Source organism: Elephantulus edwardii, unplaced genomic scaffold (assembly GCF_000299155.1).
Source record: "Elephantulus edwardii isolate Elephantulus edwardi_28Jun2011 unplaced genomic scaffold, EleEdw1.0 scaffold00157, whole genome shotgun sequence".
Lineage (NCBI taxonomy): Eukaryota > Metazoa > Chordata > Mammalia > Macroscelidea > Macroscelididae > Elephantulus > Elephantulus edwardii.
This window is the reverse complement of record NW_006399907.1, coordinates 2,237,407-2,256,814: the sequence shown is the minus strand read 5'-3', so window position 1 is coordinate 2,256,814 and position 19,408 is coordinate 2,237,407. Positions and strand designations below refer to the sequence as shown.

At 38.1% G+C, this 19,408-nt stretch overlaps 1 protein-coding gene and 1 pseudogene across 1 annotated transcript in view; both read right to left on the bottom strand.

Moving 5' to 3' along the window:
* Positions 1 to 12,747: 12,747 nt before the first annotated feature.
* On the bottom strand, positions 12,748 to 14,264 carry LOC102860150 (annotated as a pseudogene).
* A 498-nt stretch (positions 14,265 to 14,762) lies between these two features.
* MED21 (mediator complex subunit 21) overlaps positions 14,763 to 19,408 on the bottom strand; it is a gene marked incomplete at its 3' end in the record, with an annotated part of 14,128 nt that continues 9,482 nt past the window's right edge. The window contains exon 4 of the mRNA XM_006895061.1: positions 14,763 to 14,777. Within this exon, the coding sequence (XP_006895123.1) occupies positions 14,763 to 14,777 (15 nt within the window). The remainder of the gene's footprint in view (positions 14,778 to 19,408) is intronic.

The window sequence follows — 19,408 nt, the reverse complement described above, 5'->3', positions numbered from 1 at the left end:
CATTTTAAGCTGTAAATAATAAAGATATGATAAACTACATGGACATATTAGTCATCAACAACAACTTTATTTTTTCCATGTTACTACCTTGGGCTATATTTATTGAATATTTGAGCATTATAATTTATTACTGTCAAAATTATGATAAATTTACCAATTTGAAAGTGGGTTCTGCTATTGAATAATGTAATTTTTTTAAAAAATGAAAACAAAAAAGCTCAAATGTTTACCACAAAGAATGATGACACTATTAATCTCAGTTTAAGGTTCTGTATCTAAAACCATGAATGTCACAGCTGGCTTGTTAGAGTGCCTGCAATAGTTATAAAATCTAGGCAGGTATGGACACGTAAATAAGGCAGTTAGTATTTGTACAGATCTTGGAGTTTATGGATCAAAAAATTGACTATTTCAAAAAACAATTAGTGAGAAGAGTGTTTTCTAATATTTTAAAAATCTGGCTTACTAGAAAGCAGCTAGATTTTTCATTTCTACATTAAATCCACTATTTTAAGTTGTATGTGTTGAAGTATATCACAAAAATCTGGGTATGCAGTTTGAATAGGGAGGAAAATATTAATTGCCTTTTAATATAATTGTGGATATTCTTCTTTGCTGATATGAAGAATTGGCAAGTGGGCGAGCTCTGGTGGCCTAGTGGCAGGAAGCTGCACTGCAATCCCAGAGCTGCACGGTTCAAGTCCACCAGATGCTCTGCTGAAGAGGGAGGAATAATCCCCTCCTGTACCAGTCAGATCTGATTTGACGGTACACACATGAAAAATAATTTTTAAAAAGTGCTTAAAAAAAAGAATTGGCAAGTGGTAATTAGTAATATGGAATCTGAAGCTATTATTTATAAAATTTTCTTACTTTGATACATTTCAATTAACTGCAGTTTAAATGAATGTTTTACCCGTTAATGATTTCATAATATCATGCATTTGTCACTAATGGGCGGGGGTAGTTCACTGACCTATTTAAATCTTCCAGCTACTGACACATTTCTTTAAACCATATTTTTAAAAGTTCAAATTGTTAATATTGTCACTGACTTCATCAGAAAGATATTATTATGAAAGTGTTAACTTACTGGGAAGTTGTCATGCTCATGGGGCATACATATGTTTTCCAAAATTTTATTTTACCAGAAAACTCAAATTTTATTTTTGCCAACTACTGTAAGCTAATGAGTACTGATGGCCCAGTGATAAGCAATTACACTACAATACCAAAGATTCATGGTTCAAATTCACCAGCTGCTCCATGGGACAAGGTCGGGCAATCTCCTCCCATCTGATTTACCGCCTCTGAAAACCCACTGGGGTCAGCTGTGGGTTAGTTCTGATTCAATGGCACACAAAAACAATTGTTAGCTGAGTTTCCATAAGTCACATTCTTACCTTTTTCATTTCTGAGACACTCACTCCCAAGTACCCAAGTTACTTAAGCCTGAATAATCAAAACTTGTCTCTCAGACGTTAGTAAATTATGTTCCAGGGGAAAGGGTGGGGGGGTTTCTATTTCAATTGTATGGGTTCTTTTTCCTCATTCTTTGAATAAGCAGAAGTCATATATATATATATATATTTTTCACATGTTGTCATGTGTGCTCAAGGGTCAATATTTAATAAAATTGGGTTTTCTACTTCATCAAAGATATTCTTGAGTGAAATGGACTTTTCTTTCCCCCTCCTGTTAATGTATGACAATAAAGAATATCATTTCTAGTCCGATTCCTCTTTTAAATTCAATGTAAGACTCCAACAGTTTTGGCTACTATGTCCACGCGAAGATTTGTATTTAAAAGGTGGTAACAATTTCAGTCATAGTCATCCAAACTTAGAAACAACACAAATGTCTAAAAACAGGATAAACTGTTGGGTGGATAAACACTCATAATTGACACTCCATTGAGTTTTCAAGGCTGTAAATCACAGGAGAGGAGATTGCCATCTCCTCTCCTTAAAGCCAACGGTGGATTTTGAACAGGCTTTGGATTAGCAGCACAACTCCCTACATTAGGCTACCAGAGCTCCCTAATTGTATGCTAATACTTCCATTAAATGTAATACTGGCCTATATCCAGGAAAGAATAAAACAGATTAATGGGACTTTCTAAGGATCAAATCCCTATGCACATAAAAAAAAAACCTTCTCCAACAGGGCAAGAAGGAAGCCCACAGACTGAGGACAATTATTTGGCAATGACATATCTGATAAAAAACTTGTATCTAATATTTATAGAATATCCCAGCACCTAAACAAGAAAAAAGGTGAACAACCCAATCACAAAATGGGCACAGGATATGAATAACACTTCACCAAAGAAAATATTCAGATCGTGCACAAAGAGGTGAAGAAATGTTCAAGATCCTTAGGTATCAGAGAGATGCAGATCAAAACAGCTATGAGATATCATCTCACTCCAGCAACAATATCAGAGTTCAATGGCGCAGCAAACAAGTGCTGGTAAGGTTGTGGAGAGATTGGAACTTTTATTTACTGCCAGTGGGAATATAAAATGGTACAGACACTATGGAAGGCAGTCTGGCACTTTCCAAAAATGGAAAATAGAAATACCAATTGACCCAGCAATTCTTACTACTGGGAATATACTCTAAAGAATCCAGAGCCACAAATGGAAACTTGTACATCGATGTTCATAGCAGCATTCTTCACCAACGCAAAAACATGGAAAAAGCCAGGATGTCCAACCACAAACGAATGGATTGAGAAGTTGTAGTACATTCATACAATGGAATACTATGCAGCATGCAGGTGCAATGATTTTTTTTATTATTAAATTTTATTAGTTTTAATGAACATTTACAGGGATTTGGGGTTTTCATTCCTTCATTGCTGCACCATTCTCTCTACCCTCCTCCCCAGTTTGTTCTTCTTCCCCGCCATCCGAATGTCTGTTTTAATTGTCCAGTTGCCACAGTAGGAGCAATGATTTTGTAAATTACTACCTAACTTGGGAGAGACTAGAAAGCAATTGTGCTGAGTGAACTAACTCAGTCCCACAAGGACAAATAATGTTAAAACCATTATCATAGAATGAGTATCAGGATCTAAGAAGTGGGGAAGATGGAAGCAGAGGGGTAAGGATGGGCAGGGAGGGTGGAGTGTTAATCATAGGGTTGCACAATTCGATGGGGGAGGTGAAGGACATGGGAGGGATCTTTTGTGAAAAACAATGTATTCAAACTTTGTAAATAAATCAGTATAAAATGTAAATTTAAAAAAACTCAGAAACACAGCTCAAACAAACGTATGCATACCTATGTTTATGGTTGCATAATTCCCAATAAGCAAAGAATAGAAACAACTCAAGTGCCCATCAACAAATGAATGGATGGAAAAACATGGTACAATCACACAACGGATTATTACACAGCATTTAAAAACAACGAACACGCAAAACTTAACACAATATGGGTGAGCCTGGAGGATATTATGCTGAGTGTAATATCTCAATCACAAAAGGACAAATACGGCATAGCACAGCCATTACAAAATAGGAGAGATGAGGGAGGGGTGGTGGGGGAGAGAATAGGAAAAGAATGGATTGATAAAGAATACTGCATTAGATCAAATGAGGGGAAGAATAATCTGAAAGCAATATATGTGACTAAAGATGACAGAAGAATTGATGCCTTTGAGTTGTGCTGGAAAAGAGTCTTAAACATGGACTGTCAAGAAAGCAAATAGGTCTGTCTTTGAGAAGATGAAACCAAGTTTCTCCTTTGGAGGCTAGGATTTTGAAGCTCTGTCTCTTTGGGCATGTGGCCAGGAGGGACCAATCCTTGGAGAAGGACATCATGCCTGGAAGGGTGGAGAAACAGCACAGGAATGGAAAACCCTGGTTGAGATGGATTGATCCAGTAACTAGGACCATGGGAGCAGGTGTGTCAGAGTCAGCGAGACTGGTTCAGAACAGGGCAGGCTTCAGAGCTATTGTACATATGAGTAGCAGGTGACTCAATGGCACATAACAACAACAACAACATGTATGACAACAATCTGGAACAAGGAGTGTATTGGGGGGGAAGGAGGGGAGAAGAAAACATGCATCAATGAAAAAATGAAAATAACAGATTATAAAAATATTTTTTAAAAATAAATGCTGTTCAGCATCAAAATGGAATGAGTTTTTTTTAAATAATTTTAACGAACATTTACAGATATTTTGGATTCCCATTCATTCATTGGAATGAGCTTTTAAGACCCTTAAAAACACAGGGATATTACAAAATTATTATACTTAATGAAAGAGGCTAAACTCCCTTTCTGCCTCAACATTAAAAAGTATATATTGCATTGTTATCATTGTTGTTAGGTGTCATCTAGTCGTAGACTATCATAGCAACCCTATGAATGAAAGACCTGAGCACTGTTCATAGAGCTTACAGAGGCAAGGCATTTCAGAAGTGGATGCCACTCCTGCTTCTACTTTATTTAAATAAAATATAAAAGGAGCAAGGATAACATGGGGATGGCTGAGTACAACCTCTACCAACTCCACAAGGGACAACTGTCCCCACCAACAATATCCACAATAGAAAATAGATAGCTACAAGGTCGGATATGGTCTCCGGCACCCACTTTCACCAATTCCAATACCAATCCTAACAGTAACTAGTAAGAAATTCATTACAGTGAAAACACAGACTTGACAGAACCTTAGTTGTTTGATTGACTGACTGAGTGAATGAATGAGATAACATTGCCAAGTAGAATGATCACATGGGGTTAAAGGGAAGTCAACAGGCTATGTTGTCAACAAGCAACAGTAAGCAATCCAAAACCATAGTTAACAGGCTATGCAAGTTGGCAGCAATATTCAATAACTATATAATCCCTCAGTCCTCCAGTAGGCTTCGGCAAAAGCCTCTGGCTCTGGTCCCATGGAGTCCCTAGTTAGGTGCAGCCAAATAAATTAGCAGCAGTCCAAAATCAGACCAATGTCATTGTGCTTCTCAGTCCAGACAGCTACTTGTCAGACTCAGTGAACATGTTCATCAACAGTATTTCAAATTGCCAATCAACAAATGAATGGAGAGAGAGGCTCTGGTATATTTACACAATGGAATACTATGCAGCATTGAAAAACAAGGAACTCATGAAATATTATGCAAAGTGGATGACCCTGGAGGACATTATTCTGAAATATCTCAGTCACAAAAGGATAAATATTGCATAGGGCCATTGTTGTAAAACAGGACTGACATCAGGGTTGAGGGAAGGCAGAGAAGGGGGGGAGGAATGATGTATACGGCATTGAAATGGATGAGGGAGAGAACTGTTTAAAAGTGATTTATGATTGGGTATTATTGTCATGACATGAGTTCAGAATGAAGGCTGTACAGTGGAGTGGACTTGGGAGGAGGATTGCATATCAATGAAAGAATTTTTCTTTAACTTTTCAAGGAGAAGAGTGAATTGGGGGGAGGGGGTGGCAGGAAGAAAAATGCAACAATGAATAACTGGAAACCCTAAGTCTCTGTAAACTTTCATTAAAATTAATTTTTTTTAAAAATCCCAGTATATCACATTGTGTTCTGACCTCAGTCTACGATACACAGTCTCTCACTGCAGACGACTTCTCATGCTCCAGCAAGCTTGGGTTAAGTCAACAAGTCATCCTGCCACTTCCTTGTTGGTCTGCCTCCCCTCTGCTAAGGCTGGGTTTCTCTTATTTAGCTCTTGTTCTGGGACTTACACAGCTGTTGATCATGTAAGCAGACCACATCAGAAAGAGTTGAGGCAGCTGAATCAGGTTCATGTGCTTGCAGGCCAGAGTTGAGGCAGCTAGCTAAACACTGGTCTAGGAAAACCATTTTAAGTCACAGATCCACTACACCACATCTAGAAAATGTAAACCAAACAATGGTGACAGGAAGCAAATCAGAAATTACATAAGAATGGTGGTAGAAGGAAGAAAAAATTACAAAGACAAAGAAATTTCTGAGATTATTATCTTGATTCCAGTAAGATTTATTGTGTGTGTATATAAATACATAGAACTCAAGTGGCCTAATGGATGAAGAGTTACACTTTCAAACCAAAGGCACAAGGTTCAAATTCACCAAATGCTATGTGACAGAAAGATGGACATCCCTTCCTATATGATTACAGGCTTTGAAAACTCACTGGAGTTATGAGTCCTCTGCACATAACAACAAATAAGAGTATGCTTAAGATCAACTATGTCAGTCTCCAGATTAAGATGTGCCTTATCAGATCATCATCTTCTCAATTGCTGCTAAGAAGCATCTGAGAGTTGTGCAATTACTAAGGATGACAGAAGAATCAATGGTCTTGAGTTGTACTTCTAGTGTAAAGTACTGAACATACCATGGAACGCCAAGAGAATAAACAGATCTGCCCTGAAGAGGGTGAAACCAAGTTGTTCCAAGGAGGCAAGGGTAGTGAAAGTTTGTCTCACATACTTGGGGCATGTTATGCCATGCAAGAGGCCAGTCCTTTGGAGAAAGACATCATGCTTGGAAGGGTGGAGGACAGGACTGCACAGGAGAAGATGACTTTGGATGAAACGGACGACACAGTCACTGTGGCAATCAAGTATGTCATGTCAGATGGTGGTGCGGTTGGCTCAAGACAGGGCAAGGTTCAGAGTGGTTGTTCGTTCATGGAGTTGCTATGAGTCATACTTGACCTAATGGCACATAACAAAAATAACAACATCCGGTTAATATGAGAGTCCAGATAAACATAGATAAATCTTGAAATTTATCAAATCATACACTATACACCAACTACATTTATCAAATCATATACTATACACCATTCAGCTGTATATCAATTTTACCTTGATAAATTGGTAAGAAAGAAGAACTAAAGGGTTACAGGATATAATGGTGACTGCTATGTGCAATTAATAAAATATAATCAAAGGAAACCATGCAAGCGTGCAAGAATGATTAAAGCCTGAGAGCAGCTACCCCAATAAAAAAACTCACAATCCCTTTCCTGTTTCTAGACCTGAGCCAGTTTTCAGCTTCAGAACCTAACGACTGAAGGAAAGGCTGGCCTTACAAGCGAAAAACTTTACAATAAATAGCAAGTGTTTATGATAATAACCCACCCAGTCCTTCCTCAAAGAAATCTATGGACATTATTCAAGTAAAAGTACACTGCGGAAAGGAGACTGTCAACGCATTTTGAAGACTTGTAAATGAAAGATCTAATTTGACATTAATATCTGAGAAGCATTGTCATGACTCTCTTGTGAAAGCAGGACTAATATACATGCCAGATAATAAATGGGATACAGCTAGAGATTCTACTTCCAATTGGTCCACTGGCTCTACAACCATTTACCATCACCAAACTATGAAGTCAGCAGGACTTCCATACTGGTTTCATAACTCATGGTATAAGAGGTATAGAATTAGCCAAGTCAAAGCCCTGACATTTTCTCGGCTGACAAGGAACAATTTCAGGAAATAGCATAGGATCAAGAACCAGTGGTAGGTAATAAAAGAAAAAGATCAAGCTGCACTGAAGGCAATGGCAAAAAATAAGGCCCCAGCTATGGATGGAATATCAACTAACATATTCCAACAAACAAATACACACATGGATGTGTTCATCAAGCTGTACCAAGAAATTTGGAAGACAACTACCTGACCGACAAACTGGGAAAGATCCATATTTGTTCCCATTCTCAAAAAACCGTGATCCAACAGAATGTGGGAATGTAGAAAAGTCCATTAATATCACATGCAAGCAAGATCTTGTTGAAGATTATTCAGAAATTGTTAGAGCAGTGCATTGACAGAAACAGCCAGAAATTCAAGTTAGATTTAGAAGAGGCATTAAGGATATAATTTTTTGATCCCTCGGCCTTTCTACTAGAAATTCAACAGGTCATGCACCAGTCACTAGGGTTCCTTAAAGTCTTTGTTATTAATCAATTTTTACATCATACAGAGCTAGTATTTTTTATTATATTTTTAATTAATTAATTAATTTTAATGAAAGTTTACGGAGACTTTGGATTTCCATTCATTCATTGTTGCAATTTTTTCCCTGACCAACCTACCCCCAGTTCACTCTTCTCTTTGAAAAGTAAAAGAAGAATTCTTTCATTGTTATACAATCCCTCCCCCCAAGTCCACTCTACTGTAATGCAGCCTTCATTTTGAAAAGTAGAAGAAAAGTTCTTTCTTTGTTATACAATCCCTCTCCCCAAGCCCACTCCACTATGCCCAAAGCAATATATCTCCTGATCTATTGACTGCTGTACCAAACATGTTGGGGATCCAAGTAAGATGAAATCATTGACAGTTTCAATCCTCTATCCATGTATCATGATGTTGTCACTGTCCCAGTGGTAAGGATCTTTGTTTTCTTGATGCTGAGATGTAATCTATATTGAATCCTGCGGTCTTTGATCTTCTGCAACAATCATTTTAGTCCTCCTCACTTTCAGCAAATAAATGCAGTAGTTGTTAATAAGTCTTCCTCTGATCCTGATGCCACTTTACTCGTTTGTACAGAACCAAAATGCAAGTTCAAACTGCCCTCTTGTGGTGAAACATTGCTGTTTGGGCTCAGAGCTCCAACCTGCAGCATCAGTGTTTTACTGGAACTTCTCATTTCTTCAGATAAACAGTAAGAGGAAAGAAAATAAAACAAAAGCAAACTACCTAAATAGGTATAAGGAACAGAGACATGTTAATAGGCAGTTCACCTTTATAAATTGTGGTTATAGGCAGTTCACCTTCATAAATTGTGGTTATTCTTAGACTTCTCAAAAAGAATATAATGACAATGTTGGTCAGTCATAAGGAGAAAAATTGAATGACCTCTTCTAGCAATAACTATGAAGACTCTCTAATTCAAACAGAGATGAAACTGATTTTGCAACAAATAAGTACTGGGCTTCTAGACAAATATTGGCAGTTTGAAGCCACCCAGAAACTCCATGGGAGAATGACCAAGACATCTGCTCCCATAAAGATTTTTTTAAAAAACAACAACAACAACAAAAAAAAACCTCTTCATGGAATTGATTCTGACTCAAAGCACCAGTCCATCAGCTTTCTGAGGCAGGTGAAGACTGCCCGTCTTTCCCAGAGAGTCAACTGCTGGTGAACTGAAACATGCCGGCCTTTGGGTTGTTGATCTTATGAACAATCGATTCAATTCTTGCCTTATCTTGTGCCATCCTCATTATCTCTGATACACTCAAGTCCACTGCTGCAGTCACTGTGTCAATTCATCTTATTGAGAGTTTTCTCCTTCTTCACTGATGCCTCCACCTTTCCAAGCATGATGTCCCTTTCCAAGGCCTGACATAACAACATGTCCGTAGTATGTGAGACAAAGTTTCACTATTGTTGCTCCTAAAAAAATATATATTTTTTAATGTTAATAGCAATTTATTTATTTTATTTGTGTAAACATCCAATTTAGTTTTAATGTTTTCCAGTAAAGTTGTGATTCTAAATAGAAATGTTAAATTACTGTAAAAAAATTAGCTTTTTAAAGGACCAAGTTTATCAGTAACGTGTGGCAGAGTCCAGTGACGTTTAGAATAATTAAGGCTTTTACAAATCCTAGTCCTAAACAAGAGTATTATTTATAAAGAAGTACATACTGACTCTAACATTCAACTTAATGAAAAGAAGACACTGTGTGTTCTTCCTGAATAACACCATTAGTTTCTCACATCTTATGTTTACATCTACTCTGAATTATTTTGTAATAGTCTTCATTTATTTATACTTCACAACTTGGATGACTTCTCTTTTTTTAATTAATTTCAAATTTCAGTGAACATTTACAGAGATTTTGGATTTCCATTCATTCATTGTTGCACTTTTCTCCCCCACCCCCACCCCATACCCCAGTTTGCTCTTCTCTTTGAAAAGTAAAAAAAAAAAAATTCCTTCATTGGTATACAATCCCCCCACACCCTACTCTACCCCTACCCTGAGTATACTCCACTCTGCAACCTTCATTCCTAACTCTTATGATAATCATGTTGTTGTTGTTGTTGTTATGTGCCATCAAGTCACTTGCAACTCATAGCTGCCCTATCTACAAGAACCCTAAACGCTGTTCTATCCTGTGCCAACCTCACTATCTCAAACACACTCATTCCCACCACTCCACTCACAGAATTGATCCATCTCATTGAGGGTCTTCCTTTCCTGCACCGTCCCTCCGCTCTCCCAAACATGATGTCCCTCTCCAAGGACCAGTCCCTCCTTGCAACATGCCCAAAATATGTCAGACGAAGCTTCAGAATCCTTGACTCCAAGGAGCATTCTGGCTTCACCTTCTCCAGGACAAGCCTGTTTGTTCTCCTAGCAGTCCATGGTATATTCGACACTCTTCTCCAGCACCACAGCTCAAAGGCATCAATTGTCTTTCTATCATTCCTATTCACTGTCCAACTCTCTGATGCATAGCAAGTAATTACAAAGGCTATAGCCTGGATCAGGCACACCTTAGTCTCCAGCCTGACATTGTTGCACTTCAGTACTCTTGAGAGGTCCCTCACAGCCGACTTTAACAATGCAATTCATCTCCTGATTTCCTGGCTGCTGTTACCAAGAGTGCTGACTGTGGAACCAAGTAAACTAAAACTGTTAACTGTCTCTTCACCATCCATACTGATGCTGCCAATTGGCCCAGTGGTGAGAATCTTTGTTTTCTTGATATTGAGCTTTAATCCATATTGAAGACTGCAGTCCTTGACCTTCTGCAGCAAGCGCTTCAGGTCCTCCTCAGTTTCAGCAAGCAGGGTTATGTCATCTGCATAACGCAGGTTGTTGATGACTCTTCCACCAATCCTGATGCCACATTCCTCCTCGTACAGCCCAGCATCTCAGATTGAAAAGGTATGGAGACAAAATACATCCTTGATGGACCCTTTCTTGATTTTGAACCATCCAGTGTCTCCCTGCTCTGTTCTGACAACTGCCTCTTGGTCCAAATATGCCCTAAAATATATTGTTTTTAAACTGTTCTCTCCCTCATAGGTTTCAATGCAGTATACATAATTCATCCAGTTTTTCCTCATTCTTACCCTAACCCTGATGTCAGTGCCATTCTACAGCAGTGACACTATGCAGTGTTTGTCCTTTTGTGACTGAGATGTTTCACTCAGCATAATGTCCTCCAGGATCACCCATTTTGAATAATATTGTGCGAGTTCCTTGTTTTTCAATGCAGCGTAGTATTCCATTGTGTGACTATACCACAGCTTCTCTATCTATTCATTTGTTGATGGGCACTTAGGTTGTTTCCAACTCCTTGCTATTGTGAACAAAGCTGCGATAAACATGGGTGTGCATATATCTGCTTGGATGGTGGTTATGGTCTCTTTAGGGTATATTCCCAGTAGTGGAATTGCTGGGTCAAATGGTATCTCTATTTGCAACTTTTTTGAGAAAGTGCCACATCGCTTTCCCCATGGTTGCACCATTTTACACTTCCACCAACAGTAAATAAGGGTTCCAGTTTCTCCACAACCTCGCCAGCATTTTTTGCTTGCTGTTCTGCTAAATTCTGCTAGTCTTACTGGGGTGAGATGATATCTCATAGTTGTCTTGAATCGCATCTCTCTCAGAGCTAGGGATTTTGAACATTTCTTCATGTGCTTGTTGGCCATCTGTATGTCTGTAATTGCCGTCAAGTCACTGTCAACTCATAGCTACTCTATGAACAAAAGACCTAATGCTTTTCCATAGCTATCGTTGTTTCTCCAAGTTCATAGAGTTTTCAGAGGCATGTGGTTTAGGAAGTGGATGCCACTCCTGCTTCCCAACTTGTTTTACAAGTGAGAGGTCCACCAAGCACTGTCCACAATGGGAAACCATTCTGGTGTTTGATATCCCCATGGCACAAGGTTCAGCATCATAGCAAACCCAGTTTACGTCATACAGAACATTGACAAAGAGTGATGTACAAAGTGGAAGAATGTTCCTCTAGATATAACAGCGCTGGTTTCATTTAGCAGTGGTTAAGTGTTGTCAAGTTGAATGTGACTCAGAGTACTCTTTGCACAAAAGACCTGAACTCTGTTCTATGATTAACATCATTTCTGTACATTTATAAGAGAGTTTGTAGAGTTTCCAGAGGCACCTAATTTAGGAAGTGGGTGCCACTCCTACTTCCCAACATGAATCAATCTGCAAGCTCATCCAACCATTGTACATAATGGATAACCATTATATTTGACACGACTATGGAATAGTGTTCAGCATCACAGCAATTCCAAGTTGTTCGGTACAGCAAATAGACAAATGATTGCTGTGTCCTTTCAAGAATATTCTTCTAAAATTAATAAATGTGGCCTGAGGGCCATACAGGATTTAAAAAGCCACAGCCTTGAGCAGGGCTCCACCCTTACCCTTAGTCTAAGGCTCAAGGGTCACCCACTTTTGAGGAGGGAAAAATAACAGTAACACACCCCAAAAAAGACCTCAAAAACTTGCCTTGCCTGACTGCCATCAAGACAAAACCACCATCAACATGACTGCCAGACAGCCAGCCCACTTCCAGAATAGAGGGAGACTCCCCAAGTCCCAGGGCAGCCCCCTATAAAACCCAAGACCCTGAAATGATACTCGACGGCTGAAGTATAATGAATTTTTCTTCAGCTAAATTTTAAGGGAGTCTATGTTACAAATAAGTTCTTTTCAGATAAAATCTTACGCTGTTGTCCATAAACATAAATGTTATCCTCGAACTACTACAGTTCTATTTAAACTTCTTTAAATCTTCTCTCTCTTTCAAGGCTTCAGAGCTGGACAGATGCAAGCCTTTAGCACTCCTGATTGGCCTGTGAGCTGATAGTATAGTTTTACCTGAACAATGAGTATGATTTTGAGTTCTTTTGTGATGAGAATCAATTTCTTCACAGACAGCTTCTGCAATGCCAGCAGGAGCTAAGGTCAAACTCCATTATCTCATAGTAATCAAGTGGCTGAAGATCATTCTTTGTCATCGATGGATGATTGCAAGGCCACATTGGTGGCATCTGGTTTGACCATGTCTCTGGGATGCTCTGTAGACTAACCCCTTGTAGCAACACTGAGTATGAATTTTCTGCAAAGTTGTCATATTTGTGGTTTGAGATGTGGTTTTGTCTGGTCCTCTGGGGAGACAGGAGTGTTTCTATATTTTCTGAGGCCAACAAGTCTGCTTGGGAATGATGGCTGGGGCTCACAGTATTGTTTATGGCAAGAATTGGAGATCTAAAATTTAAGTCTGAAAGCTGAGCATTCATGGTGTTGAGTTTTCCCTGTGCTGCCCTCAGAGTCGAAGGGCGGGGGCTTTGGTCCAGGAGATCAAAGGATGATGCAGAAGGCTCACTGCTGGTATTAGTAGCTCTCTTCTGGTTTTTATTTTGCTTTCAAAGCCTTTGTTAGTTTCAAATAAATTTTGCATATCCAAGGAGGGTCTTATTTACATCCTCATTCACTTGAATTAATTCAACAGTTACATCTCATTCTTCAACTCCACCTGGAGATCCATGAACCTCACCTGCGTTCACGGCTTGTCTTACAAAGTTTCTGCAGCAGCTCTGTATCTTCAGTTTTCAGGTCTAGGGGTGGCTCCATTAATATGGCAAACAGCACTCTCACGCTCATCTTCACCATATCCAACTCACTGTGTCATTTTCCAATCTGTTCTTGGACCAATATAATGGTTGAGCCCTTGGGAGCAACTACAGAACAAAGAAGCTGGTGCAGGAGGAGCAGATGTTGGATGAGATCTGATCAGTCTCTTGTCTTGTTTCAGCCTCTGCATTTGAGGAAGGAAACTGCACACCTTTCCTAAGCAGATCAAGACGTACCTCTTTTATTTCACTTACATCCACACTTCCTAGGAAACCCTGTGACCAAATCTTAATGAAGTTCAAGATTTTATTCTGAATATCTAACGCCAAGGTGTATCTGGGGTTTGGCAGCTTAATTAAATTATCTTTCACAAATTCCTTCTTCACAATCAGAAATTGGAAGTTTGGGCCACAATTCTGCATGCACATGTCAATGAGTGACAAATTGCATTGCTTTATGGTTGTAGTTTTTGAAAATCCTTTTCTTCAAAGCTTTTACTGCATTTTTATGCCCATCCTGCATAGTGTTGATTATATATCACATGTGTATAAACTGGCCCCCATCTTCAGTGTGAACCCCAACAAATGTAGCCTTTTCTACAAGGTTTCCCACAGAGGTCCTGTAGGGATGCTGGGCATTCTTCCAAAACACCATGGTAACCTCAGAGAGCCGGGCCCAGGAAATCCACCTCCACCACTCGGTGGCTCCTGAATCCCTCTAATGAATATATTGATTACACTTTCTCCAAGACATAATTGCTTGCTCATTAGGCAGTCCAAGTACTGTTCTCCAACACCAAAATTCAAAGGCTTAGATTCTTCTTCTGCCATCCTTATTCATTATCCAACTTTCAGTTGCATGGCAAGTAATTGAGATGATCATGGTTTGTATCAGGCATACCTTAGTCTTTAAACTGATATCTTTGCTCTTCAACACCTTGGAAAGGTCCATGACAATATATTTTCCCAGTGTGAGTCTGATTTCATTTCTTGACTCTTAGTATGAGGGGTACTGACTGTGGATCCAAGTAAGATTAAATCACTGACACATTCTATCTTTTCTCCATTTATCATGATGTTGCCTATTGGTCCAGTGGTAAGGATCTTTGTTTTCTTGATACTGAGATATAACCCTTATTGAAGGCTCTAGTCTTTTCATTTCTGCAGCAAGTTTTCAAGTGCTTAAAAAAATTACAACCTAGAAAATCCTGGAACAGTTCTCTTCTATCATGGACAGTCACTGAATTCATTAACAACACTTGAACAGCATTAGGGCACACGATACCAGTAACCTGCTTTACAATATGCTGCTTTATAATTGAAAATCTAAAATATATGCATATTTTAAATATCGTTTATGTGCTCCTTGGAGGCAAGGATTCTGAAGCTTTTTCTGACATACTTTGGGCATGTTGTAAGGACGGCCCAGACCTTGGAGAGGTCGTCATGCTTGGGAGGGTGAAGGGACAGTGCAAGAGAGAAGACCCTCGATGAGATGGATCGATTCAGTGACTGGGGTAAAGAGTGTAGGTGTGTCAACAGAGACAATAAAGTTGGCTTAGGAGAGAGTTCAGAGCTATTGTACATAGTGTTGGTATTTGTAGCAAGTGACTTCACAGCACATAACAACAAGAACGAGTTTTAGTAAATACCTACCTTCAAGATCAAAATAAAAAACATTACATTACCTAGAAAGGGGTTTTTGGTATATTCACAGAGTTGTGCCACCATCACCATTCTCTAACTCCAGGACATTTTTATCTCCTAAAAAATAGCCCCCAAAGGCATTAATTTTAATGTATGGTGTGCACACAATTTCAGACAATTGTAAAAAAAAAAGTTTTCTTTTTTTCCGCCAATAACTACAAAATAAAAAGGGTGTAGATAAACGACTTATGTCTGAGAACATACACCAAAAATTCTTGAATACTACATAAATTCTGGAGGTAAACTGCCCGTGTTCCTAATGTAGTCATTGCTGGTCATTCACCTTCGGACACAGGCCGGAAGCTTATTATCTGATGTTTAGTGTTTTAAAAATGGAAAAGAGTTACAGATGTCCAGTTTTTAATAGAAAATACTTTTTCCTTCTTTTAAAAAAATTAATGACATTTATAGAAAAAAAAAATCTAAGTTTTGCAGTATCTAGGACTAGGTAACAAACTGCGGCATCTTTGGTGCCAATCATGGTGCTTCTGAACTCTGAAGCTATTTATTTCAAGAACTGTTTTGAGAGCTTGGCTTTAATGGCTAACAAGCAAAGTGCTTGAATTGTTATTTTTAAACTTTTACAAAGTGCCAAATATCACTATTGTCCTTTTTTTAAAAAAAAATTTATTGTCATGATCATTTAGAGAGATTTTGGATTTCCATTCATTGTTGCATTTGTCACTGTTTTCCTTCTATCCATCTAGTTTTCTTTCCCATTTTTGCTTTTGGATAGCCATTGTCTAATTTGCTTCATACAGTTTTTTGCATAAGGGAGCACACAACTCACAAGTGACAGAGTTTATTTTATAAGTGGATATAGAAATGACCAAAAAATGGCTTCAATTCTATGTTCAAAGCATCTTAGGGCATTAGTCTGGGATCTCGTTGGTCCGTTGAGTCTGACATTTTTAGGAATTTAAGTGTTCTACATTTTTCTTTCATTTTATTCAGGACTGGGTTTTTTGTGTGTTTTGTTTGTTTTGTGTGTGTGTCCCTAGTTAATGCGGTCGGTAGTAGTAACAGATCACCATCTTAGCTCTGATCTCAGGTTAGAAAAAGTTCACGTGGACTGTTTAATAGCCTATTTTTTTTTCTCTGAGCCTTTTATTTCCTTCATTATCTTGCTTCATTTAAGAGGTCTATAGTTGTGTCTCAGATGGCCTCTTGCAAACTTTGAAGACTTTGGATGCTATTCATCAACTTAAGATGTTGTTAGGTGCCATCATGTATGACTCATAGTCATATGACTATATGAGAGATGAACACTCCTCCTTCTGGAGACTTCTTCATGATCTGAATCCTGTCCCATCTTGTGCATCCTCCTAATTTCTGACACTTGAGCCCACTCCTTAGGTCATCCTGTCAATTACCCTTGCTGAGTCTCTTTTGCTGACACTTTCCAAAGAAATGGCTCCTTCTAGCAACAAGCCCAAAGTATATGAGTCAATTTCACCACCTTTGCCTCCAAAGAGCACTCTGGTTACACTTTTTCCAAGGCCTGTTTGCTTCTTTGGCAGCTGATGAGATAATTAGCATTCTTTTCCAAAACCAAAAAACAGTTTATCTTCTTGAATTATTTTCTCAGCATACAGACTGAATAGATAATTAAGTCTGAATTGTTATGTCCATTGACTTAAATTGTCTACAGTGATTAGTCTCAAACATTTTGACCCAGAAAACCAACTCCACAAGAGGTTGTTTCAATATATGAAGGAAACCGTAATTGTGCCCTTTATGTGATGTTAATTATGTGGATTCCCAAGAAATTTATCATTAATATCACATGCAAACAGAATTATGCTGATTAAAAAAAAAGGCTTAATGGAGTACATCAAGAGAAAACTGCCAGAAATACAAGCTGGGTTTAAAAAAGGATGTGTACTAGGGCTAACATTGTGGATTTCAGATGGATCTTGGTTGAAAGCTGATAATACCAAAGTCTATTTGTGGGGTTTTTTTGTTGTTTTTTTTACTACTCAGGCATTTGACTATGGATCACAACAAATTATACATATAGCTGAGATTTCAGACCACTTAATTATGTTCATGTGAAACCTGAAACCTATACCCAGACGAGCAGCTATTGTCTGAACAGAGTAAGGGAACACTTTATGACTTAAAATCAAGAAAAGAGTGCAACAGGGATGTTCTTTTCTCCATACCTTTTCTTTTTTTTTTTTCTCCATACCTTTTCAATCTATATGTTGAACAAATCATTTTTAGAAGTCGGACTCTTTGAAGAATGTGGCAGCACATTAAGAGGAAGACTTATAAACTGAGTTATAGAAATGTCACAACTTTGCTCACCAAAAAGTGAAGGCTTGAAGTGCTTGCTGTGGGAGATGAATCAGGGTGCTATTTGGAAGTAAGGATGTTGAAACTCTCTCTCACATACTTTGGATATGTTGTAAGGAAAGAGCAGTACCTGGGAGATATCATACTTGGAAAGCTACAGGATCAGTGCACAGTAAGATTTTTTACAAGGAATGAAACAATGACTGTGGTGATGTGATCAGGTGTGAAGAGTTGGCGAGGTTTGTTCTGGATAGGACAAGGTTTAGAGATGTTGTTCACAGGGTCCGCTATGAGTCATAGTCAATCTGAAGGCACTTAGCATATATGCAGCACATAGAATTTTGTGTATTGACGCCTACAAGTACACTTAAACATATATACGGACTGACTCCTTTATACCTTGCCTGCCTATACATATCCAGATTTACTACATAACCTCTTTTGGTAGTTTTTATTATTTTTGTAACATTGTATATTTTCAGTTTTTTTGAGGAAAAATCATAGTTTTTGTATCATTTTGTAATCTTACTAGCACTGTGTAAAAGTTTGGATTACTATGCTTGACTTTTCCCGTAAAGCTTAACAGTCTGGTAGAAAGATTCTTGCATATGTCACTCAGACTATCTGGAACTGGGGAAAGCATACAGCTGCAGGAGATAAATCCAATTGCAGTGTAAAAATCCAAATTCCAGCTTTTCAGTGGACTAAAAGATTCAAGTAAAGTTATCATTATTTGAGAATGCTAACACAAATACTAACAAAGTTGAGGCAGGTTGGAGAAAATAACAGGGAAGTAACTGATATAGCACAAGTATGTTCTCAGCAATAAGGGCTGAGAAATAAAAACTGAGAGGACATATTCAGAAAAATGAAAAGAATCAAGAATAGATGACCCAAGAAATGTTCTTTTTATAGTGATGACAAACAAGGAACGAAGGGAAAGAGTTAAGTGAAAATACAAGGTGGAAATAGTTAAGGATGAAGAAAAATATACTCATCATAATAGTACAGAAACTCCACAGACAAAAAATGGTATCTTGGTAGAAAAAAGAATGTTCACAAGGCCCTGGAAGAGGAAGTTTTTGTAAAAGTGACCAATCTCCACAAGAGTCCACAATTAAGGTTGCATGGTGGAATGCACTTGGGGTGGTGGGAGGGGTGTGGGGGGATTGTGTACCAGGGAGGGAGTTTTTCTATTACTTTTCAGAGAGGAGCGAACTTGGGGGTGCGGGGGGCTGGGCAGGAAGAGAAGTGCAGCAATGAATGAAGGGAAATCCAAAATCTCTGTAATTGTTCATTAAAATTATTAAAATAAAAAAGGATAAAATTTAAAAAAGTAGCAACCACAATAAATTTTTTTAAAAAGTGACCAATCTCTCATCCAGCCATATCAAAGCTTTTTCACTTTCTTAAAAGCAAGAGTTTTAAAAACTAGACTCCCTCAAAGCTTCAAACTTACTCAATATTAACTTGTAAAGAAACGAAAGGATACAAAATGAAATTGAATTTCCCACATCTCTTCACCTACACCTGTTTGCACCATGCTTTGATATGAATTGAAGAAATACACCAAATAAAATGGAAATTATGTCACAACAGAATTTTATAGCAGATATATTTAATCATATTATGACAATGATTATAGTTATCTGCCTCAGTAACTTCATCTAATAAAAAGGTATTAAGATGGCTTAAAGTTGATTAAATTTTAGTTTTCACAAGTTTATTTTATCAAGAGATAACAGAAGATTATTCAAAATAGGTAAAAACATAATAGTAGTGCTTCATGTTTTT